Here is a 24,881-nt window from a genome sequence, read left to right as displayed (position 1 = left end):
GTTTGCCCAAGTGCTTGGTGTGCTGTAGCTACAACCCCGGGGAAAGTGCTGGGCACCCACAAACACCGAACAGCAGGCGCAGAGTTGCAGCAGTCCCAGTTCATACGGGACAAGTATTCCCCACAGAGAACATGAAATATGTTATTTATCTTTTTTTAGTGAGAGGAAGGTCTCAGACTGTCTGCTGCAAAAGACTGGTGACATTCTGGGTTGAGCCAGGTAAGACTCTTGGCTCCCTAAGGCACCTATTCTTACAAAAGCTGCTTCAGGCTTTAGTTGCACAAAGTCTTTTCTCTGTGAACTGCTTGGGGGACTTTCAAAGTCCCTCCCTCAAACTCTCTGGAGAAGGCTGAATTTTACAAGAATATAAAATAAATCATCACAATAATACAGAAACTCCCCAGAACTCTTCAGAAGCAGGAAACTGTAAACAGCAACATCCTGTATTTCAGTAAATAATTAAAATGCAAAACAGAAACACCAGTGAAGCAGATGTTAGGTGCAGATTCCTGTAATACGAATTTGCTTAAAGCTCCCAGTTGTTACCCTCACATCCAGCCTGCTAAATCTGATGTTTTGTCCCAACAGCGATACTTCTATAGGAAAATCAAGTCTTCTGCAAAATACCATGCTGGCTGCATTTTTTAGCAAGTAGCAACTTCATGGCACGCCAGCTACTTACTGCTAAGCCCAAGGGCAGAGAGAATCATCCTCTCAAAAATAAGAGCAGTTTCAAAAACCTTCCTCTGTGTCACAAAAGAGCTGCAAGACAGGGCAGATGAAGGACAAAGAATTAAGAACACATTATAGTCCTGGAAGACAAAACAAATGACCTGTTTATCAGAAATACTACAGGTGTGTAAGCTATGCTGAGTGCTCACAGGATCTTCACTTTTGCAGCTATGCCTGGTGCTAAAAAATTACAGGGTTGACTCCCTATAATTTTATCAATACATTGCCACACTTAATGTGATTTATGATTTTTGCTTGTGATTATCTTAAAGCGGTTAATTCTGGAGTGCTGTGAATAAAGAGTGTCCCATTCCATTGAAAACAGGAATGATGTTTCCAGCCTGTGTATTTTAAGAGGAAAGTTCGCAAATATGAATAAAAAACTAGGAAGACAGTGCGAAGGATTTTTATTGTTTGACATTACCATTTTTTGTATCCTGTATTTGAGCACTTAATGCCCATGTTAACTCTCAGAGCCAGCTGAACTACAATTTCACAGCTGTCACAGCCCTCTCAGAGACCCCATTGACAGCAAGCACAGTAATCCCACTGTTCTGCCCCTCCAGCTCTGGGTCTTACTTCTGAGTTTAGAGGCAGACGCTGCTGGCAATGCACAGCTGGACAGCTGCTGCTTGCAGCATCCAGCTCACCAACATGCTGCAAGCTTCTTTCCATGCATTTTTTCAGCACACTTAGGTGCATGCCAACATCAATAAACCAGACAGGCATTGAGCCTCCCAGGGCAAGGTTTTATAAGCAGAATTATTTTTATGTTGCAAAGAGCCTACTGAGCCCCGATCACTTACTGCAGGGTTTCCCCCTTCTCACCCTTGGAGGTGGCTGCTCTCTTTATAGCTCCATGCACTAACCAAATTCCCCTTGCTTACATGCATCAGTACTTATCACGTCAGGCCACCTGTGGCATTCAAACACCTTAATGAAGATGACAGCAGCAAAATCCTGTGGGGAGATGGCCTGCTATGCAGTAATAAGTGATAATGAACAGGCACCAAAACTGTCCAAATAAGCCCTAGGAACAGATATAGGTGTTTACATGAAGCTGCCTAAGCAGATGGAAGGGTATTATCTATATATTGTCAGAAGACCTAGTCAAACAGACTTCAGAAATCTGTTATAGTGAAACATTTTCCCTCTGATTATTTCAGTTTTGATCATAGGCTACAAAATTTTAAACTAAGCAGAAGTCAAAACTTGAATGGCAGGGTAACCCCTGGCTCCCACCACAATGCCCATGTTCCCACAAAGGTTTTCACATAGGCACAAAACTAGCTTAGAGCCACGTGCCAAATTAAAAGCCAAGTTTCCTTGATTTCTTCTTCATTCAAGACCCTCCTTCCTCCTTCATGCATTGGGACGCATATGGACATTTTTTTTTATAAGGGTTCAGTATTCTTTTGACCACTTGTTGGATGTCAGAGAGTTTTATTTTTCCCCAAAAATCAAAGCTGAGCCCTTCTGCTCTGTTTCAAGCCAGAAATCTTGTGTTTGTTGAGAGGAGCTATTGCAAGTTAGCTTATAGGAGAAGGTACTAAACAAATTAGAAGGGGGTTATAACTTATAACATGTACCATGAACACCCTAAACATCTCTGAACATTTGAGCAATTGAGAACTTGCTTTAAATTCTTCAGTATTTTTGGAAGATGAGCAAGATCTTATTAATTAGGTATTCTCTGCTCATAGTAAAAAGGACCACATGAAAGACTTCATATATTCTCCTTACAGTCTTTTGAGATCTGAGAAAAAAAAAAGAGACTTTAATCCTTTAAGCAGCACTAAAAGGACCTCCAAGCACACAAATATTTTCTTTTAACACTCTTGAGGGGCCTATACCATTTTGAAGAGGAAAAGAGCAAAGTTCTGTCTTTGGCAATGACTGTGAAAGGGTTGAGACACCAGCACAATGACGTCTCTCTGACATAGAGAAAAGAGGTCCAGCGGCGACAAAGTGGAGGAGTGCAGTGGGAAAGAGCAGATTCTGCAGGGGCTCTAGCAGCAAGAAAGAACTGAAAAGGGTTTAACATGCTGCTCTTGAGCCGTGTTGTGCAAAGATCCTATCTTCTAATCCCATGTTCTGATGAGACTGCAGTGTGAGGAGACCAACTGAAGAACAGACCACAAAGACAAAATAAATACCCATCCCGTCCTCACCACCCGCAGTACATGTCCTTATCGAGGTGCTGGGGGAGAGCCAAGAGGTCCAATGCTGGCAGCGGAGCTGCCCTGCAAAGTCCTCCTGTACATCAGGCCACCCTGCACACTGTCCCCTTGCACATCTGGCTCCAGCTGGGGACCCTTTCCCATGAGATTTCTACCAGGGATGACAGCACAGTCATGAAGGTGGCCACCACCTCACAGGAGAGCTCACTGAGGCCCATTTATATAAATATATATATATATATATATATATATATATATATATTATAGCACCTCCCCCGCTCCCCTCCACTTTTCTTTCCTGCATGGAGTGAATTCTGCTGCTCCAGAAGTCACCGGCTGCTCTGAGCACACCATGAGCTGCTCAGAACAGTTTCTGGCCCCTCTCTGAGTCTTTGGAAAGTACCTGCTGTATCACTGGCTGTTTCTGCAAATAGATCTATACCAAGTCATGTGGCTTTCCTTTCTTGGCCTCAGGTCTTTCTGCCAGCACAGCAAGCTTGGGCTCTCACCTCAAAGGTGAAGCCAGATGAGATTTGTCCACCCTGTCATAGCAGTTTAGTCATTCTTTAGCAAAGCGCAGTACGAGGAAAGAGGAAAAAAAACCCATACAGTTGCCCAAAGGCAAGGATTTTGCAGAATCTGCATGTGGGATGAAACACTCCTGCAAGACATTACCCTATTACAGGTTAAGCAGAGCTCTGTCACAATGTCACCCAGCTAATACTCAAGTGACAGGAGAGCTGCTTATGCCAGCACTGACTCATGACCACAAAGGGGCACAGGGTACTGCTGCCTGTGAGCAGGAGGGGTGGCCAGCATGTTTTGCCTCAATGTGCCCCCTTTCAACCCCAAAGGGAGGAAACCTGCTGTTTCATTACTGCCTATTAGTAACGATGAGCACTGGGTACAGTAAGTTTTTCACCTCTGTGCTGCATTGCAAGCATCAACATCAGTGAGACTCCTGATAACTGCAGTCCATTCACCAGCCCCGTTTGATACCAATGCAAGATCCCTTTGACCCCAGGAATTCCAGCTGACTGGAACTAGACCCTGCTCACCAAAATCCATCCCGATACAGCACCCAACAGATGATGCTCCCACGGCCCATGCCCTCCCCTCCCTTCAGTGCCCTGATTTCTGACAGAATTTCCCTCATCCTCCTCTAAAAATGTTTGTTTGTTTTTTTCTAGATACCTTTCCCAACCCCCCCTTAATTTTTCTTTGTGGCACCCCCCCCCGCTCCCCGGCCAAAAACCAAGCACCATGTCTGTGAAAAAAGGTTTCCAGCACAGATGCTGCAGAGACCAGAGGATTTCAGGTTTGTTCCTTGAGACTCTGTTATTAGTGAGATTTGGCAGGCTGGGCCATATCATATTGAGAATACAAAGCCAGAAATGAAAGAGGAAAGAACAGCTTGTGTGAGAAGCCTTTCATTCAAAAGGGAGGAGTAAGCCACAGTGAACACCTTCAACACATCAGTGATGTGAAATCCTGAGGCCACCAATTAGCCTGGGTGCAGGGTGAGGGGCAAGGACCACAGTCCAGTGCACCAGCAGGTGCATTCCAACAACCCCAAAAAGAAGAGAGCTCCTGGGTAAAACACAGCCTAATGACCATTATTTCCAAGAACACAAGTAACTTATCTGTAAACATCACTCCCCCAACCAGGCATTAGCTGAAAAAAAAGCAGCTTTGGAGAGGGAGACTAATTACATAGCTCTCAACAGCTGGACTTTGATCGTAATTGCAGTGCCTTCTTCATCTTACATTAGCAGCTTTCAACTGCTGCTAGGTGGGCACTTCTTGGAAGGTGGAAATCCCATCCGTTGCAGATAGTTAGCTGATTTTATGACTCAGAGCTAACCTGGGGTTTCTGCAGCACAGGGTAATCTCCCACGGTAGCATCCAAACAAGTAATTCATAGAGGTCAACAACCTGGTGCTGCAACACAATGCTTCTATCCTTACAGCAGCACCAGTGCTCAGCCAGAGCACTGAGCTTGCTTTACCACCATTTTCAAGCATTTCATGCAAATCCCTTTATAAGGGAAGCAGAAGTAGAAAAACATTGAGGTTTTTGTTCAACTCCACTATTACTGAACTTCAGCCCCACAGCGGCAAGTGGGGCTTGTGGAGGAGGATGCTGCTGTCTTGTGTCCCAGCAGAGTTGTCTGTACTTTTGTGTGATGCAGGGGGTGCTTTTGTTTTAATGCCCATATTTACAAAGAGATGAATAGCCTAAATGAGAGAGCTGGGCTGTTGAGACAGAGGCTGAACAGCAGCACACAGCACTGGGAGTCTGGGCACCCAGCTATTTCTTCTTATTTGTAGCAATGAATTACTGTGTTGTTTAGATATACCATAGCAGCAGCACATAGTTTGACTGCTGTGGAGTGACAGGCAGTAAGTATACAAGCATTACAGTGGCACATTATCTAATGCTCCTAAGTGTGATGTGTGTTCACCTCTTGACAGAGGAGATGTTTAAGCTGGCTCCCACGTTGTCTGCCTGCTGGACACCCCCAAAGTAGAGAGATTAATAGATGAAGCAACAGCAGAGGATAAATGGAAGCCACAAATCTTAGAGCTATCTGGGATTTATAACAGCTTACCCCTCCACACAGACCCACAGGGAAATCTATGTGACTCCCCACACCCATTTTAACAGGGTTTCAAACACTTCTTGCTGTTGTTATTTTGGCAGCATGCTTCAGCTTAACGTTATCAGTTCGCTGCTTAGATTATTACTAGATGTAATTTTAAAGTTGCAAATAAGCACGTTGGTATTAGCTAAATAAAGCACTTTGACCACATCAAAGCAAAAGTGTTTCAAACTGTGTAAAATAAATGCAATTATGAAACTACTCAATTTTGTTAAATCAGTCAGACGAATGTCACCCAGCACATAGTGAATATCCAACCAACGGAGCTTAAAGCTGAAAACCATCTATGTCTTCAGATTAAGAAAAGTATCACTGGGACCAACTTTCAGGTGATTTTGCCTGTGGCAGCGCACAGCCACTAATAATGGATAAATGCCACTCTCAGCTCATGTAAACAGACACGCATAACAGTCGAGATGTGTTATTGTTCTAAGCTACGTCTCGACCAGGTTTTATGACTGAGGGGTGTCACAAACTTTATCTGTCTCAAGCTGTCCTGAGGCTTCCCACACCATGATGGTCACTTAAAAAGTCATCATGCTGCTAAGACACATGGAGAGGAGCAGCATTTCCAGTGAAAGGTCTGACTTGATGGAAGATACAGATTGGAAGGTGAGAAAGGCCTATTTAAAAAGATCTACAGAATACAACCAAGGGAACATTTTTGTCTTCAGTTCCTGCTCCATCTGTTTTTCTTGGTGTTGTCTTTTTTTTTTTATTTTTCTGCCTGAGCCACAGCACCAATTTTATGAACCTGTTCTTTGACATAGGATGGTAGGATGGGATGTGACTGGCAGGAGTTGCAGAGCTCAGGTACACTTCCAAGTGTGTCTTTAGGATTTCAAAACTTTTGTTTTGCTTTGTTTTTAATTTTCTATTTGGGAATTTGTCTGGCTGTGCCTTCCAGACACTGAAATGTCCTCATTTGCTAAAGACACCACTGCTGCAGGCCTGAATCTACCTTCCCGGGTGGGCACTGGTCTCGTATTGCTCTTCTCCTGGACACATGCACATCTCTGCCGGGGTCAGCGGTGCTGGGTGGGTTTGCAGGAGATCAGAGCGTGGCTGCTTGTGCCCAGCCAGGCCTGGGGCTTGTGTTGTGGAAGGTCTCACTGGGGAAACCAATACCCCGGGCTTCGTTCCACATTCCTCTGCCACAGCAGCGCGGCCAAGGACCGCGCACTATTTCCCAGCTCCCCTCCTCTCCTTCCCCTCCGCTGGCCCCAAACGCGGCCCCTCCTTGCTGCTGGGTCTCCACACTCCTCCCCAGGACTGTCACACAGTGGTGGCACTGAGCACCCAGCAGATTAAGGAGAGAAAAGCACCCCGCAAACATTGCAACATGTCATAATAGTGGGGGAAAAAAGAAGAGATTGTGAAGCTGCCTGTAGTGCCGTGGGCTCGGTGAGGGTGGCGAAGCCCTTTCTTGAACAAGAGCTATGTATGCAAGGCAAGCAGCCTCCTCCAGCACCCTGCCGAGGATGCAGGGTTAACAGTTAACCCTTCTGGGAATCGAATGCTTTTGTGAGATGCCAGCCAGGGCTTCTCCAAAACACAGCCAGGAACTAGCCTTAAAGTAGCTCGACAAGTGCGCTCAGAGGATTTCACCTCTCCAAACTTTACGACTGGAAAAATACTGTCTACATGTCATTTACATGCTTAAATATAGTATCTTCTATTGGGAGAAACAAACAAACTGACAATGTGATACTGTGATACCTCATGCGGACATGCTCTTTTATCTGTTGGAAAGTTATAAAACTCAGTGTAACAACAAAGCTAAAATAAGAATGGTTGTCAGGCTCTGGTGTTGGCTGTTAAACAGAATGAAAGAATATTCTTGGAAAAGGGTGTCTCTTAGAAGGCAATCTTTTTCTTCTTTGAATCTTTTACATGATTTATTTATGCTTTAAATTCCAAAATCGCAGAGCTTAGTAGTTAAGCTCATTCTTTCCAGGAGCATTTTCATTTAAAGGAACAAATAAACACACTATAGAAAGCTAAAGCAATTCCTGCACTACCCAAAGCTACCAACAGAGCTTAAAGCACCCAAAGCACAGAGTAACCTTCTGCTCCAAAACACAGGGAAAAGATACTATCAGATTTCATGTTATTTATCATATTTTTTTTTCTCCAATGCCAAAGAGGAAAAGGGAGATATCTGAAACGGATGCCTATAATTAACTAGTAACCTGTTAGAAAGCCAAAAATAATAATAAGCTCCACTGAGCATGAAGAGAGCAGCACATTTTTTCCGCATGCAGCCCAGCTGCCGCCGGACGATAGCAGAAAAGTTAACAATTACACAAGACACTCAGATCAAACCTGTGATAGGAGAGAGTTACGTCACGTTCAGAGACTCACCGCTGGATGCAGGGATCAGGGTAGTACTGCAAGGTGGTGAAAGGTGCTGGTTCAAAATTCATTTCCTTCGAGCCCCTCTTTGGGTACAAATGGAAATAATATAAATAAATAGATATAAAGCCAGCAGGCTAAAAGCTATAAGGTCAAATGGTACACGAGGTACAACTTTAGAGATTTATTTTACACTTGCGAATGGGTGGGATCTCCCAGGGACTTGGCCAATGGGATTCATCAAGTGACCTGAGCATCACCACCAGTCCCTCCTCGCCAGCTGGGCATCTTCTGCACGGATATTTTCCCCTCCTCTCAACATCCTTAATAAACTTTGGTGTACGCCGGCCACACTTGTTGTTGGAAGCTCATCTGGGGCATCTCTGAACTTCTGATCTCACCGGTCATTGGTTGTCTTCCTGCCTGACTTCACAGTTTAATTTTGGCAGCTCTTGTGATTTTGCAAACTGCTGTGGCCAGAGATCGTCCTAATCTCCAGATGGCCGGAGTTTCCTCTGCTGGGTGCGGTGCCCGTGCTGAATTTCATCACACTTTAAGAGCTTTGCTTGTCAACTCTGTGGCCAGTACCTGCGTAAAGTTGCCCAGGGAAATTTTCGGTCTCTCTCACACCACAGTTCAAACAATCTGTTGTGGTCACAGTTTCAAAAGCTGAATGACAAAATACGGGGAAATTCCTCACTTAAAATTAACTCTGAACTTTCGCTCCTCTGCCTCCCCTTCCTGCTCTCCTGCCCCCAAGAAAACTATCAGATATAATTGTTAGTTTCCCTCTATATTTTTTGACCTTTTCTTCAAAAAGAATTTAGATGATATAGAAATCTTCTGTTGGTTTTGTGTTCTGTAAATAATATATACATTTTCCACATGAAAACCAACAATATTTTAAAATATCTATAGGAGAAAAAAGTAAGAAAATAACAGAAATCATATTTTTTTAGGCCACTAAAGACTAAAGAAACAAGAGTGAAATCCACCAAAACAAACTCCTGAAGATGAAAAAGTAGATTTGGTTTTCCTGAAGGAAAATAAAAGCCTGGAAGGAAGGCTTTAATTTAATTCCACTCCTTCCCCCCCCACTTTTTTGTTTTTGACTCACAGAGAAAAATCATTCAGAAAAGCAGCCTGTTTTGTCCCCCTGTTTCCCCCCCTCCATGGCTCATCCAAATAGTACAGGCTGTAAACCTATCCTGGTTTTGTGGTTTTGGAGAATGAGTGAAATATGAATCAGGAGCTAAATTAAAATGGATTCCAGCAGGAAAAAAATAGCATCCACGTATCTATGTACCAGCGGGATTGCGTCTTCAAACAGACATATATGTTTGTGTGTATGGAGTCACAAGAAGCGGCTGCCCTACAGCTCGCCTACGGTGTGCCTTTTGTGCTGATGTCAGCACAAACACCAACCTCCCGGGCAAAAGTCAGGAGCCCTCTGAGACAGCAGCAATTGCCTCTTACTTCCCCCCCCTCCTCTACATTTTCCTTGTTGGAAATTTTGGTTTGAAGAATGTAATCTGGAAACATTTTCTTTGCTGCCTGTGCCAGGGTGGCAGGGGAGCTATTTCAGACTTGACATTCTCCACCCACACTCACCCTGACAGTTCCTAACATCTGTGAATTGTGAATCCTGTAAACTCGCAGGGCTGATCCCTGGCCAAGTCCAAGCAGCTTTTGTTACGATAAGCAGCATTTGCCAAGGAAGAGAGGCTGGAAATGAAGGATGTATTTATTAACTGAAGTTAAGGGCTCCCCTGCTGCTGGACACTGCTTCCTCTGCTTGGCCTGTGGAGGAGTAGCAATACAAAACACCTTTCTTCTTTTAAGCTGAGACCTAGAGTAAACACCAAAAGTTCATAGACTCTATGACTGGGGAAGAAGTGTGGAAATACCCAAATCCAGCTCTGCTGGGGAGGGGAGAAGGGGAATCACACCAGGGCTTGTGTACATAGAATGCAGCCCAGGAAGCACGGCTGCAGAGCAGCTGCATCCCCTTCTGCTGCTGAGGACAAGGCTGTGCTTACCTTTGTGCAGCCGTCTCTCCAGAGGCAGCAAATATCTCCAGGGAATGGGCAAGGAGGGCCAGGGGCCAGCACAAACTTGTGGTCCATGCCATGGTTGACTCTGGTGGTGGGCAAGTCCTCTCCCTGCACAAACCATTTGAGCAAGAGTCTGGGTTCATGTTCTCTTGCTCCAGGTCTCAGTTTCAATCTGCACCCATGGGTGTAAGGATAACCAGCCTGGCTGGGGAGGTGCACGCAGACACCAGGCTGGACTGTGCGTATGTTGCTGAGACATCATGTTTGCTCCTAGAGACAGACCTGAAGCTTGTTGGATATCTTCTACAACACTTATAGTGGGACTAGCTGTTACCTCTGCAGACCTGGCTTCATGAAAGTGTGGCCATGCATTATGTGCCTTACCAACAGGCTGGAAGATTTTGTCTTTCCTTATATCTTTCAGCCTAAATGGAATAAACCTAATGCAAAAGAAATGCTGTGTGAAAAAAAGCTATTCTCATGAAATCCTGCTCTATCTACTTTTCCACAGGAGCTGGAGAACAGTCTTTCCCAGAATGACCTGGGTGCCAGAGCCAACACGCTGGAGCAGAAAGATGAGCGATTCCAACGTTGAGACTCAGACTTGCTCTCCTGGTTTTGGCCAGTCTCCTCACCTGGCACAGACACATATAATGCTGTGTGCTGAGATCACGCATCGCAAGTGCTTTGTGAAGTACAAAACGAGGCAGCTTCTGGAATTGATGCTGTTGGGCTGCCTCTGCCTCCAAGGATGAACCTGACCCCTGGTTTTACACTACCTTAACTCCGCACAGCAAAGCACCCCTCAGTACCTCAGACACATTAAGCACAAGTCTGCTAGAGCCCAAACTACTGAGCCTGTGATTCCTGCTTTTAGTGCCAAACACGTCTAGCAGCACCACAGTTAAGAAGCAGCACTCAGTCTCCAGCTCACAATTCACACCAAAAGAATAACTTCTTCTGAAAAAAACATAATTAATTTAAAAAAGAAGGACCACATAATTGTAATGAGAAGTAGTTGGTTGGAGCAGGGCTGTCTTCTCATAAGGCACTGATGGGAGGAAGGGCGTCTAGCAAAGACATTTCCATAGAAACTTCACAAGGGGCCACCAACTGCCCAAGGTCCTTACCAGCCTTCATTCCTGGGGCTGGACAAATGCAAATGGCTCATGGTTGGGCTTGTTTTGACAGTGCACACATTGCCTGACTGCTTTTCCCAGAGAGCTGGACATTCTCAACCTCTCAGAGATCTGGACATGTTCTGAAGTAGCCCGGATAGTCTGTCTTTTGCTTTACCCATCTAGAAAATGGAGCCATGGAAACCCACTGCTGACAATGCACAAAAACCACCTGCAAAAGCCAGCAAGTCTCCTGATTTCCCTCCCCTGGCCCCAGCTTCCTTCCTCTCCCCTACCCACAGCCAACATTTAGCTGTGGGTTGATTCAACATTAATTTAGAGAAAGATATCAACCATTGCAGTTAGACCGTGTCAAGCTCCTCTCAGCTGCAAGGCGCTCCTTTGCATAACACAGTCCGCAGTGGAAACACAAGCCGCAGGGTGTGTGCGTGTGTGTGTTGCCAGTACCCCATGCATAGCTGGGAGGCTCTCAAGGCTCAGTGGTATTTGGCCAACCTCATTTGCAGTAAAAGAAAATCTCCTGGGAGATGGGGCTCAAAGCACTTGAGAGCTGAAAATTTGGGAGAGGGTACATGAGGACTAGCAAATTAATCACAGCACCCTGGGAGCGTCTTGCAGTAGCAGACCTCAAAGGCAGACAAATCAAGAGAAAAAAGGGAGTTGTGACATTCTCAGTGTTCACTACCCTTCCTAGGAGGTTTCCTCACTGGTAGCGAGTGTGATGCTACTCTAGCAGCAGCAGGCACGTGTCATGCAGCAGCGGGGTGGAAGCCGGGGTGTCAGGGATCCGTCTGGCGAGCGGATTTACAGCCGAGCCTCTAGTGTTTGCGGTGAGCAGGCGGCATGGGGATATGCGGAGGAAGCATGTGTGTAGGTGGGCAAGAATGCAGGGCATCACTCGCCACTGCTGCGTTCACGTCTGGGAGAGAAAAACAGCCAGAGAAACAGCTGTGGACTACTCTCCTGTTACCCCTCCATGCACCCTTTCGATGGCTTCCATTTAAGCTGTCATTGAAATGACAACGAGATTACGTTTTAGCAGAGGCAAACATTTATATCCTCGGGAGGAGACTGCTGGGGATTTATAATGGTCGCGCCACCCAAACTCGGTGCCAGGATGCCTGTGTGCTAGTCCCAGTCCTGAAACAGACACAACAGTTTCCTGACATCTCTGCAGCTCCAGTTCTCTTTGGTGGGTCTGAGGACCTCTGGACAGCTCGGAGCTAAGGAGGACAGGGAAAGGGAGATATTAGATTTGCTCTGAGCCATCTTTGCAACTGGATTTGCCTGGAATCAGCCCCACCCTTCACATCAGGGGATGAAACATTTCATTCGCAGCTTGGGGTTTCCAGGGGAGTGGTTGTGGTCGTTTGTTTCTTGCCCTTTTTTTTTTTTTTTTTAAGTTAAAATGAATTTCTTGTAAGAGCAAGAAGTCTGTGGGATATTTGGGGTTTATTTTTTTTTTGTTAGAAAAAGTTTAAGAAAGAGAAATAATCCCCCCCCCCCCCAAGCAATAAAATGTCTTTAGCTTGGCTATCCGAGGAAACAGGAACACACAATGTCAGTGTCCCTTCTGAGCACATTTTCCAATTTAAGCTAAATATTACACGTGTTTAAAGGTCTCAAAGATACAAAGGTTTTAGGAGATTCGTGAACAGAAGCAAGCAGAGGAGAGACAACTTTTCAGTAACTCTGGTGAGGGGAAAGTGGCAACAGGAGTGTTAGCCTCACAGGCTTTGGAGGATCTACCCGAATGCTGTGATGGTGGGAAAAGCTTCCATAACAATTCATGGTTTACTTCCAGCCAACAGAGATCTCTGATCCCACTACTCCAGAAGTGTCCTGTTTCTGGCTTTTGGCTTATACAAGCCTTCACTCCCTCACCTCCATACTGAGAGATGCAGGACAATGGAGAACAGCAAACTTAAAAAAATAAATTAATTAATGAAAATACCACAATTCTACATGCAATCCTCTCCATTCTCCAAGCACCTTTTGTCCCTAGCGCAAATATAAACCAATAAAAAAAGGGTACCCAGCCCCCAAACCCTCCATGCTGGCACTACCCTGCACGGGGATCCCAGAGCTGCTGGTGGGGACATGAAGGGCTCACCAGGCAGCAGCTCCAGAACAAGACTGTGCAAGATGCATCTGTAACATCTGTGATCCAGGGCATGCTTGGTCACTGATGGCCAAGTCTAGGCTCAGAACTGGTGACAACTCAGTGAGCAAGCAGTCCAGCACAGCCTTAGGTACATCCAAAAAGAAGCTGACAGAAGTGTCTTAATATACCACTCCCCACATCTTCCTCCTCCTGCTAAATCTGAACACATCAGTGCTAACTGTGGACTTTAAAATACACACCAGGTTCAAGCTGCTGTCTGCGCTTGATACTGAATGCACACAGAACTCTGTACTGTCTTCATGTTGACCATGGGCTGTTATGTACAGCTAGAAGTAAAGAAGTAGATGGCACTGTCATAGCTGTGAACCACCTTCAGAGCTGCCTGGTTGCTGTTGGTGTCTCCTCTGTCACATCCATAGCATGAAAACAACATCTGTTCGCAGTAAAGGACAGTATAGTTTGGTGTGTTCCTTTGCAGCGGATAACAAATAGTTTAATGAGGCACAAACCATTTCTAAGACAAGATTCTTGGGACAAATGCTCAAGCAGGGACTCAGAGGACAGGGACTACAAGACTGACTAACACACAGTGGAAAAGCTGAAGTCTTCCATGTTCTTCCCGCTCACAAAGACTTTGTAGTCTTTGTCTGTCGGGACACGCTATAGTCCTCTGCTTGAGTAATCCTGAAGCTATTAATACCTCCAAGTGACCCAAAACAGCTACAACAGGAACTTCCAGCTGCTTCCCTTTCTACTCCAACCCCACAACTTCCAGCAAAGCACTTTTTACTCTTCTCCAGTTGTCTCACATGTTTACGGAGACTTCCAGCTCCCATAGTAGTTAGTGGCTTCCCTTGTTCGCTCCATGTTTTCCTGTGTCCCAGGGCGGAGACTGGTGCTAGAGGCAAACCCAGAACACCCATTTCAGCAGACTAATTGGGCATGTGCTCTGGGCCTCACACAAATGCCAGGTCTGTATCTTTCCTTGGGAAGAGCCTGACTTCACTTCTAACGCACTAGTCTGTACATCTCTCTGAACCCCCACCAAGATTCTCATGGATGTGGCTTCCTATATCATGGTTTGATGGTAAAAACTCAGTGCAACTATGGATGTCCCATCTTCTCGAGACATTCCCACCACTAAGAGCCACATTGCATTTTTTTTTTTTCCAGAAGTAGAGGCAGTGGGAAGGTTTACCCCTTATTTTTGCCTAACTGAAAGGAGATAGTATGAAAACAGGCTTGAAGTTGAACATGCATTTTGGAAGCCATAGTCTCAATTTTCTCACCAACTGAGAAGAAGCCAAATAAAACTAACTATAAAGGTAATTCCACCAGTGAAGAGCAGATATCAACACTGGAGGGTTTCTCTTAACTCTTACTAAATACCAGGGCTCTTCTCACCATAAAGAGGTAGCAAAAGGAATCAGGTTTCAGTCCAACACCAGGACACCAACACCCCAAATTGGAATTTTGCTCCATCTCCCTGGAATGCAACAGAAAAGAAAAACCCCAAGCCCTGTGGTATCCATGCACATGTGAAAAAAGGCACAAGGAGCAGTGGCTGTTGTGATAAACCAGAAAACAAAGCCAAAAGGAGATTCCCTCCCACAGTCAGCTCCCCAGCAGTGCTCTGGTCCCAGGAGGGACTGCCCTTTCCTCGAGAGCTGCAGGACAACATGCAGCTCCCACGGGAAACTCCTGCTGCTCGAATTGGAGAGGCAGTGACAGACCTGCCGGGCAGAGGGAATTTCCCTCCCTGACGTCAGTGCAGCTGTGCCACCATCTCTGGCCATTCCGGAGACACAGTGGGGCCACAGCCTGGGCTAAAGCTGGGCTGGACACCCCAGGACAGGTGGCAACACCCCACCACGGGGTCTGGATTGCATATCAAAGGGGTGGCAGGAGCTGTGTAGGTGGAAGGCTTGGCCTTCCCATACAGCTGCTACACGACATGTCTGACATTCTGGTAAGAACCATGCCACAAATGCACATGGCATCACAGCACCCTGCGGGGTCAAGCCCAGGTTGGGGACAGAAACCCCAGTGACCACATCCCTATGGGTGGAGGGCTGCCCTGGCTCTGCTGTGTAGTGGGTGGGTGGCAGAGGACAGCAAGACAGGGAGCTCCCTGTAGTTTCCCTTCAGTTTTCTACCACAGGCTCACAACTCATCTTCTCACCTCAGACCCATCCCAGAATTTTCTCATACTCTTCTCCCATCTCCCAGGACTTCATATCCGAAGCTGCAGAGCTTGGTGCATGGGCTTCAAGGATATCAGCTTCTGAAGCGCTGGTGACAACCAGCAGCGCCAGGCAAGGAGCAAATAAAAGGTTTGCTCTACGTGAAGCAAGGTGAAAGCTTTCAGCAAGTTGTCTGCATGGAGAGATTCACTCAGAAAGTCACTAGCAAGGATGGTGTTTACTGTCATCCTCAACGGAGGACACAGAAACACAGCAGACTCAAAATTGCTGCATCACTCATCTTTCACTCCCTCTAACTTCTCCTTGTGAGTCAGAGCTGAGCTGAACCGTAGCAACATCTTGCTGCTGCCATCATTCTCTGCTGTTTTCTACCTCCTGCACAATCTGCAACAAGCAGAAACCTCTCTCCTTCCGGCAGCTTCAGAAAATAAATCCTCTGTGCAGAAGCATTTGTCTCAAAAGAATTTCTCATTTCCAGACAGGATACAACAAAAATTCACTGCTTGGCTGGCAGGGCTCTAGTTCCCAGCATTAAGGCTATGTCTGTCTTGAAATCCAAGGTACAAGCACAGCTCCTGCAGGCATACCTGAACTAATGGGATTAAAGCCAGTTCACAAGAACCACTAGCAATTAAACCAAAAATCCCCAAAGCATTAACCACTAGCTATGGAAGCCCTGGCTGCAAACCTGCACATCCTCTGCTGCGCTTCCACACCTCCCCAGCCAGCAGTACCCAGTTCCTCCACGTTACCATTAACATGGGTGTGTTCACACAGGTAATAATTGCCCTCCTGACTGTGCTGGAGATACAGCCCAAGAACACCTGCTTTTAGGGGCACAGGGGTCTTTTTACCAGCATACAGCTTGAAAAACAGTAAGGACTAGCTCTGCTAGTCAATCCATCCTCCTGAGGATGGAACACAAAATCTGCTTAATCAGTGGCAGTAAAGTACGTGGGCATAAAGTAAGGGTTTGGTACTACTTAAGTAACATGTAAAAGTTAATAACCTTTTCCCCACTCTTTCAGAGCAAAGTTCAAGAAAGCTGAAGAGCCAGTGTTTCACGTCTTTATAGAGGAGATAATGACTTAAGAGGAGTATCCTGCATTACCCCCCATCCTTGCACTTTGATGTTAATAGCCCATATATGCATTTTTGGAAAAAAAAAATAAAATAACAAACCAAAACGAAACCTCACATGTGATATGATCAAAACTTCACACCTCACTTTTTCCAAAGTAAAACAATTTCTTCTGTGACTCAGTCAAGCACATTGAACATTTCACTCTTGAAGTAGGCAAGAGATTAACACTCTGTCCCAAGCTCTTAACCTTCAGCTTTTCAAACGGGGATAATTTCCTTGTTGCCATAGGACAAAAAAAGACAGCATTGCTGTTTGCTGGGAAGTGGGACCTGCCAGAAGTGACACACCATCTGGGTAACACCAGCTAAACAAGAGGTAACTAACATTCACATTTTTAGAAACCCAGCCCCTCCATTTGGGGGATCAAACCTCCCTCAAGTGGCAAAGCTGGTGTAATGTGCAGCACACAGGGGGCAGATTGACAACCAACAGTTGATTTCCAAGAATCAACTTCTTAAAAGCCTCAGCGATACGTTTTGAGGCAGCACACATCTGCCTTGCAGGAAAAGGAGTTATTGTGATGGCACGTAACAGTGCCATCTGGTGAGCCCTGCCACCGCGGGCAGCCACCCAAACCTCCAGCACGTGTGGGACCTGCTCCAAGGTGTTCAATGGACACTTATTCGCAAAGTCTCCCTGCTGAGCGCTGCTTCTGTTGTCTCATGGGGCCGCAGGTCAGAAGTACTCAATCTGGGATTAGCAATAAGAGTGGAGTGTTTCCTGCCCACCCCCCCCGCCCCGACTCCAGCTATCAGCTTTCCTGAAAAGTCCTGCAAGCGTGACTTTTGGTGATGCTGAGCTGGGTTCCTCCATTCCTCATCCTCTAACCACCTAGCAAAATGCGGAGGCAGCCAAATCCTGCCTTTCATGACATCTCTGCAGCCCCCTGACTTTCCATACCCTTTTCCAGGGGCTGTTCCAGATTCACTTAGAGACCATGGTCTCCGTGGGTGTGAAAGCAGAGGTCACCTCTGTCTTGCAGGGGTGCATTAGCCTTGGAGGAGAAGGATATTTCAGCCCCTAGGCTCACATTTGAGACAAATGCAGAGCTGGGAAGCATTCCTGTCTTTTTTTTTCTTCTTCTCTCTCCTGTTTAAGTCACACTTCTTAAGGGTAGGGCTCCAAAGTATGGTACAAGTTGCTCAAACAGCATCAGTTCAGAAAACCTTAAAACTGCCTGTTTCCTGCTCAAGGGTTCCCAGGCAGCATCCAAAGTCTGCATTAACTCTGCTAAAAGATGCAGCTTTTGCAAGTCCTGTGGAGTCCGTCTATCATAAACACAACTCCTGCATCCAGCTGAAGGCAGCACCAGTGGGACAACCAAAATGAGTGTGATGCCTGCCTATAATCCACAATAAACATCAGGTGATTGATGTTCCCTTCACGCTCACTATGTAAGAAGTGATACCCAAGTCCTCCTGGGACAGGTCCTGGAAAAGCAGAGGCCACCCAAGGCCGACCCCAGCTTTGAGATAAACCTCAGCTCATTCCAGCCTGCTCAGAGGGAAGGAGGGGACACCTCCAAAATCTCTTAGGCAGCAGTAGGTCTGGCAAGTGCATCACTAACCTACTGAAGAATGTCCCAATATCCCAAGTAGATACAGGTAAATATTTTCAGTAAGTCATCTGAGAAGATGGGGAAGGGAACATTAATATAGTTTGCTCATAAAAGCATTTTCTCTTGTGTCTTGTCAGTCTCAAGGAATAGTCCAAAACTGTGCTTGTACTCCTTGTGGGAGAGCTGGCCTCTCGTCCCCTCAGCAGGCTGTATTACAGCCATCCCTCTGCCCTAAATAAATAAGTTTCAAAAAGCCACACACACAACACCCCAACACAAACGAACAAACCAACCCCACACAACCAAAACATAAATACCCCCACTTTTCCACAGTCTGCAAAGCTTAAAGTTATACTACTCTTCACATTTCTGCTAACTCCTAGCCTCCCAAGAAAAGAGAAGATTATTCACTTGCTTCCAGTTCTAATATTGTGAGGTCTCCAACAATCTACACTTGAAAGTGGTGTTAAATATGCATTAAATGATTATTACTGATAACATCATTTATAATAGCTTTATAAATAAAATGTTTTCCTCTCTGAGAGCACCTAATTAATGCCTCTTTCCAAATAATTTATCCTAAAGCATTAGCAATCAATTACTAGACAGACAGGTTTTAAGAAAGTCTCTTCTAAAACAGCTCGCAACATGCAGATTCTGTGCTGTTAAAACAATTCACATGCCTTTTTCACATACGATTTCAAGCTACTAAGGTGAGACCACACAATATAACTTAATACACAGCAATCAAAAATTTCCACACAATTCTTTAATATAGAGCCATGTCCCTATGTAATAAGTGATGCAACATACTTTCCCTGAAGACCCAATTCCTGCAGTTGAAGCTTACGCCCAGCAAAGAATGAATTAAAATTCTTTGGTTGCTTCTGAATCACTGGCTGCATTGGGTTATTTTACTGTACACTAGACTTTAATTATAACTAAGCTCTAGCCATCTGTTCTACTCCCTAATTATAGATGCAACAAATATTTCACAATTCCTACCGTTAAAGCGATCTAAGAGAGCTCAGCCTATGGTCTGCAAGGTTGGCTTCATCAGGACCCTTTGCACTTATATTTAAAGTGCTTGGGTAAAGAACGCTGCACATGAAGCCTGCTGTTGTTATTAGTCCCAGGAGGCCTTTGGTACATCAGCTTTCATACCTCTTGGAAGGACTACAAACTACCCTCTCCCAGGGCAGAGGACTAAACTAGTGCAGCCTGCTGGTGGCCTCTCTAACCCAGACGTTGCTGGTGACATAAGAGCTTGAGAGAGGGAGGAACAATTCAAATCAGCAGTTACGGCATTTGGAAAGGACTGTGGCAGATAGATTCTGACCTTTTTTTCTGTGAAGGATAAATTTGCTTCCACCCCTAGCTGTCCACCTGGCTTCTCTTACTGTGGTTGTTATCATTCTGGACACATTGTACTTGGATGAGTTCCTTCAAGTACTTCAGCTGTATCACTTCACGGACCAGTGTTTCATCAACACCAAGAAAGGTGGGACTGTCTTTAGACATCACATGGTGAACAGCAGCTGAAGACAAAGCCCCGATCCTGTCCTCTTCATCTCTGCTGCAGCAATAATCATCTCAGCATGATGGCCAGTGAGGGAGAAGGGTGGGATGAAGGTGTGAGAGCACCCTAACCAGCCAGAGGTGTCATGCGGCACAGCTTGCTTAGCCTGAGCACTGGTACCAGCTCTCTGCAGAGCCAGGGCTGGCTGCCCTTGACCATCAGCTGGTCGGTAGCCCAAGAGGAGAAACCTGCTGCAGACTCTGGAGCTCCTCAGTCACCTTCCCATCAGCTCTGCCCACTGCCATTAGACACAGCCACCTGACTGTGCCCCCACCTCCTCACTCCCCTGTCCCCAGCACTGCCCAGTCCAGAGCTTCCAGCCCACTTACAGCTATAGGGTGTGCTTGTGCCTACACAATCCACCTGGGCGACTGCCCAGTGTTTTGTAATGAGGCACACCACCGCTGACCTGGGCAGTCCCTTGACCAACAATAAATAGTCAGATGCCCAGTGAGCTCCAGAGCTGTTGTTCATCACAAAAATATTTTGTTTCACAGCAGCTGTCTGCAACTGTGCTTGTGCCCACCTGTGGAGAGGAAGGTACCTCCTTTTCAGATACATGCCATGAGCTACTTTCTGTTTGTGTGTGTCTGGGGAAAGCATGAAGAATGCGGACAGAATAAAATGTTGAATTCACAGAGCTGAAGTTTGAATGCCTATATTTATTAATGTACCGGGAAAAATAGGGCTTTGTAGACAAAAGAGAAAGCTAAGAATGCGTAGAGCACCAAGAAGCACAGGCAGTTTTCATGGTGGGATCTCACACAGTTATATTTTGAAGTATCTCACCTCCTGCATCCACAGTAAGTTTTCAGATGAAATCCAGTGGTTTCTCACCACAATCTTATGTAAGACCCTCTTTACATTTCAGTCCATTTAGGTATATGCCCAGACTTTCACTCTGAATGTAATTTTAAAGCGAATTAAAAAAAGTAGTCAACCAATGTTCTTCTGCTGTGCTTTGACAAGGACCCAAAACCACCACGTTTCTTGTGGTTTACTTCTAAAAATCATTATGACAGGGTTGAGTGGAATCACGAGGCAGGTTTGCTGAGTGGTTTGGTTCTGAGAATATAAGACAGTCCAGAGTCAAAGCATTTATCTCTGGCATCAGGGCAAGGGATTACAGCGTTTCTGTGGGTACTTATAACCATGTGCTTGCATGTCCTAGCCTCTGGGTGATTACATATCGCACATGGTGACAACACACACACTGAGAATAACTCTGCAAGATACACCATGCCTGGAAGAAGCAACTCTCCATGATTTCCTTGAAGTTAGTCAAAGAGCTAAAGCCAGAAAGTCCTGCTCTGTTATTCTAGTTCAACTTTAAACCATAAGAAAAGCAATATCAGAATAATATCAGTTGCTCAAGGAAGAAGCAGACCAAAGTCTAGCATTTATCAAAGACCTTCTAAAGCTTTCCAGAGCCATAGGTTGAGTTCCTTTTGCCCTCAGGCAAGCCACAGTGTTACTTATCTCTGCAAAGGTCCTGGAAACTGGTGGCTTCCCTTTCCACCTGTTTAGACTTTGATGTAGCATTCAGTAAGCATCTGAAAAGTGACCAGGGCAAACTCCCACAGGGGCAGCCCATGGATAAGAGTGCAGCCTGAAGTTCAAAACCTAAATATAAGGAGAGGTTAAAATGGTGCAAATGCATTATTAGCAGGACACATGGGATCCAGATCTGGGCTGAAACGCTGTCCTTATTCAAGTCACAACTGAATTCTCACTAACCTAAGGTTTTTGCAACTGGGATATTCTTTTCAGTTTAATTATCAGCTACAACTCTCTTTCCCCTTTTGGTACTTTCCCACTTTTCATACCCTGGGGACTACTCAGCAAGCAAGCAGCCTGCGGAGCAGGTATTCAGAAACCCCTCTCAGCACAGGAGTCAGCGTTCTGAGCAACTTACCCTGTGCTAAGAGGCTGACACAGATGCTGTCAGCAATCGCCTGCAAGGAAGCTAGATTAGGAGATTTGCTTAAGGAGATTAAATAATTCAGTGTGGCACTTTTCAAAAGTTAGGTTAAAAGGGAAACAATCTCTTCATCTGAATGATTTCCCACCCCCTTAAATAAAAACCTGCTTACTTTTCTTCCCATCATTGATCAGTTTTATTCAATATGATTTCTGTTTCTGATCTTCCTTTTTGCCACTCAGCCACTTTCTCTGTCTACCCAGAACCAACCAGATCAATACTGTAAGCACAGAAAAAGCAGGAAAACAACACAGAGGAAGACTGCAGCCCAAACAGGAGCCCTTTGCTTTGTGTCAGTGCATCAGATGTGTGGTTTTACTCACAGATGTAGAACAAATTCTGAATCAAAAGCCAGGATTTTCCCCACCCACCACTCTGTATTCACTGAATGTCGCCAAGCAATAAATTCAACACATCTTGCTGGGAGATTAAGTTATGCTTCTTGCATAGCAAGGACAGCTGCACTGCACCGAGGATGCGCTAACAATGTAGAATTTTATTGATTTTGGCTGATCTAAATGCTGTTGACCTCAAGATGTGTGATGCTAGATGAAGATTAATGGTGAGGAATCTGGATGGGATCTATTACTGGTTTCTTTGGACACATTTGGCATGTCTGTGGGATAAGTACGTCGAGTTGCTCTGCCCTGTTCTTCTGAGCAGACACGTTGTGAGCTCTGCCCTAACCAGAAAAGATTCAGCTCAGGACCAGAAGCCATGCAGTTATGTGAGCCTGGCTGAAAGCCCAGAACAATGTACCCAGCACCAATACAGCCACAGCCGCACAGCGCAGATCAGTGCTGGCTTTTGTCCAGACTGGACAGGGGGACACATCTGTCTACAAACACTGCATTGCCATCCTCTCCATCCACCAAGGTCTAATCCTGCAAGATTCTGTGGCCAGGTTGTGCATCATGCTTCATGACAAATCCAGCATCATTTCAGGTCAGACCATCCATAAATTGTAAGAGAACCTCTTGTGTTTCACAGTCGCTAAGAACTGTGCAAAGCAGGCTAGGGAAGGCATTCAGCAGATTTGGCTTGTCCCTAGATGATGCAGCTGACCTAAAGCAAGTGATTTGCATGTGACTGGGTAGTAGTAAACAAGTCATCCTGCCTCCAAGGGCAGAAAGCATCACAAATATGCAAGTTACAGTAACTTTCCAGAAAAGGAGAGGGAGGAATAAGTGGAGACCTGCTCTGAGATGAGTAACTGGATGGAGTCATCTGCCCTAACCACAATGCACCTGCTCTCAGGCTCTCTTGCTCCAGCCCTCAGCACCCTCACCTTGCCTTCCCCACACTGCCACATCAAGGTGAGCACGTTGCACCTCTCCATGCCCGAGGCAGCTCAAGAATTCCCAGCAGTGCAGGAGCGTGAGCAGGTGAAGAGGCAAATCAGGGACAGGGAGCTGGGAAGGGTAGGAGAAAGGGCAAAGAGCCCTGCGGCTGCTGCTTCTGTTGCTGCACAGGAAGGATCAAAGGGAACAACAGCCCCTTTCTGAAAACATCCCCTGCACAGCAAGAGCCGTATGGGACAAGGTTTCCCCCCAGCAGGCACACAACTGGCGCAGCCACCAGCATGGCTTTCCAGGGCTCCAGTCACGATGAAACAGAGAAAAAAATCTTGCCAGGGCTGCCTTGAAATTTTGGCAGCCAGCTAACATAGGTAACTGCCTGTGGTTAGAGAGGGCCCTAGAGGTAAGAACACCAGAATGCCTCTCGCTAGGAGTTTGTGAAGAAAATCAAAGGGGTTTGGACCATCTGAAAGGTGTAGAAAAAGATGTGTAAGAGTAGGAAAAAATTAATGACTCTGTCAGGGAATAGGAAAGCAGCCCTGAAGCAATGAAAGATTAAAAAAGCATGATGACAGCAGAGATTGCATCCAGCACAGACAGACCCCATCAGAGAGCACAGGCTGCAGTTTCAGAGTTCAGGCTGTATGTTTCAGCACAGGTCTCCTCCAAAGCTGAATACGTAAGTGTAGAAACTGGGGCTGGCAGAAATGGATCAGCAACACATTCTTTGTGCAAGAAATCTGAAACATGCATCATTCTGAAACAGCCTCTGAAAGAGGTTTTTTCTGTCATCCTAGGAAGACGTTACAATGAGAGAATGGACCTCCAAAGACATGGATGTGAGGAAAAAAGAAAATAGAAAAAATCATCAACCTATAGATGTGGTAGTGAAGTACCATGACAGGGACGCATTATTATTGCCCTAGCTTCTATCTGTGCTATATATTCTATATCTATTTATTTTATTTCCAATAAGGTTGGGACACAGAAGCAGCTTCAGTTTTAATTCTTTTGGATTAGTGGGCCAAGCTGAGCTATGGCAAGTGCTGTTGTGTTGGAAGTTATAGTACATGTGCTATATCAATGACTTAAACTGATCATACAACCATGCTCTTGTATCAACCCACGATCTTCAAAGAATGAGCTTTTGCAATAGGCTTCACCACAGCAAGCACATGCACATGGATGAAACACTTTGTAAATGTCACATGGTTTCCTTATGGATTCATACATACACACCCACAGGTATACACAATGTACATAAGTGTGCAGTTGAGGGAGCAGAGAGAACCCACAAAATATGCAAAACAAGGAAAGTCCTGGGGGGTGGAATCACAGAGAAAGTTTTCTCAGTTGTGTGCTAACTCAGGTGCCAGGAACCATGAAGCTCTCTGTATTGAACTTCACAAAGGAAAAGGATTCAAGAACATCCTAAGAAATGCTGGGCTCAAACACCAAGTTTGCGTCCTAGTGGAAATGACCTGCTAGATATTGCACATTGTGGGTTAATTGCTGGTGCCAATGAGGACCAAGTCACACAAGACTAATTCAGAAACATCACAACTCAAAATATTAATCCATGGCTTGTAAATGAATGTCACTTCAAATAATGAGATGCTGACTTGTGTTTGCAAACATTGAAGCCCCTGAGGCTTTAATAGGAATGAGGAACAAAACAGTCAAGCTGTTCTGATCCAGCAGAGCAGCACACACATGGCCGCTACAAACAACATAAGAACAGACAAAAATCTCCTTTTGCCAGAGACAAGCAGCTAAACACCGTGGTGGCACTTCACTGCTCTGGCAGAACAAGGTGAGGATAAGTGACATGAAATTTAACTTGTCTACACTGGAGAAGCGACTGGAGCTG

At 45.5% G+C, this 24,881-nt stretch overlaps 1 protein-coding gene across 2 annotated transcripts in view; it reads right to left on the bottom strand.

Moving 5' to 3' along the window:
• The window catches only part of TP63 (tumor protein p63), a 140,927-nt gene that overhangs the window by 97,749 nt on the left and 18,297 nt on the right, over nt 1–24,881 (bottom strand). The window contains exon 1 of one of the 2 annotated variants that reach the window (XM_065073562.1): nt 7,939–8,089. The exons of the other annotated variant lie outside the window; for it this stretch is intronic. Within the exon in view, the coding sequence (XP_064929634.1) occupies nt 7,939–8,000 (62 nt within the window). The 5' untranslated portion in view covers nt 8,001–8,089. Of the gene's footprint in view, nt 1–7,938; nt 8,090–24,881 lie in introns of those variants that run through there. 2 annotated transcript variants of the gene reach the window in all.

This window comes from Columba livia, chromosome 9, assembly GCF_036013475.1.
Source record: "Columba livia isolate bColLiv1 breed racing homer chromosome 9, bColLiv1.pat.W.v2, whole genome shotgun sequence".
NCBI lineage: Eukaryota > Metazoa > Chordata > Aves > Columbiformes > Columbidae > Columba > Columba livia.
Note: the sequence above shows the minus strand (reverse complement) of the source record. Positions and strands in the feature narration are given on the sequence as shown.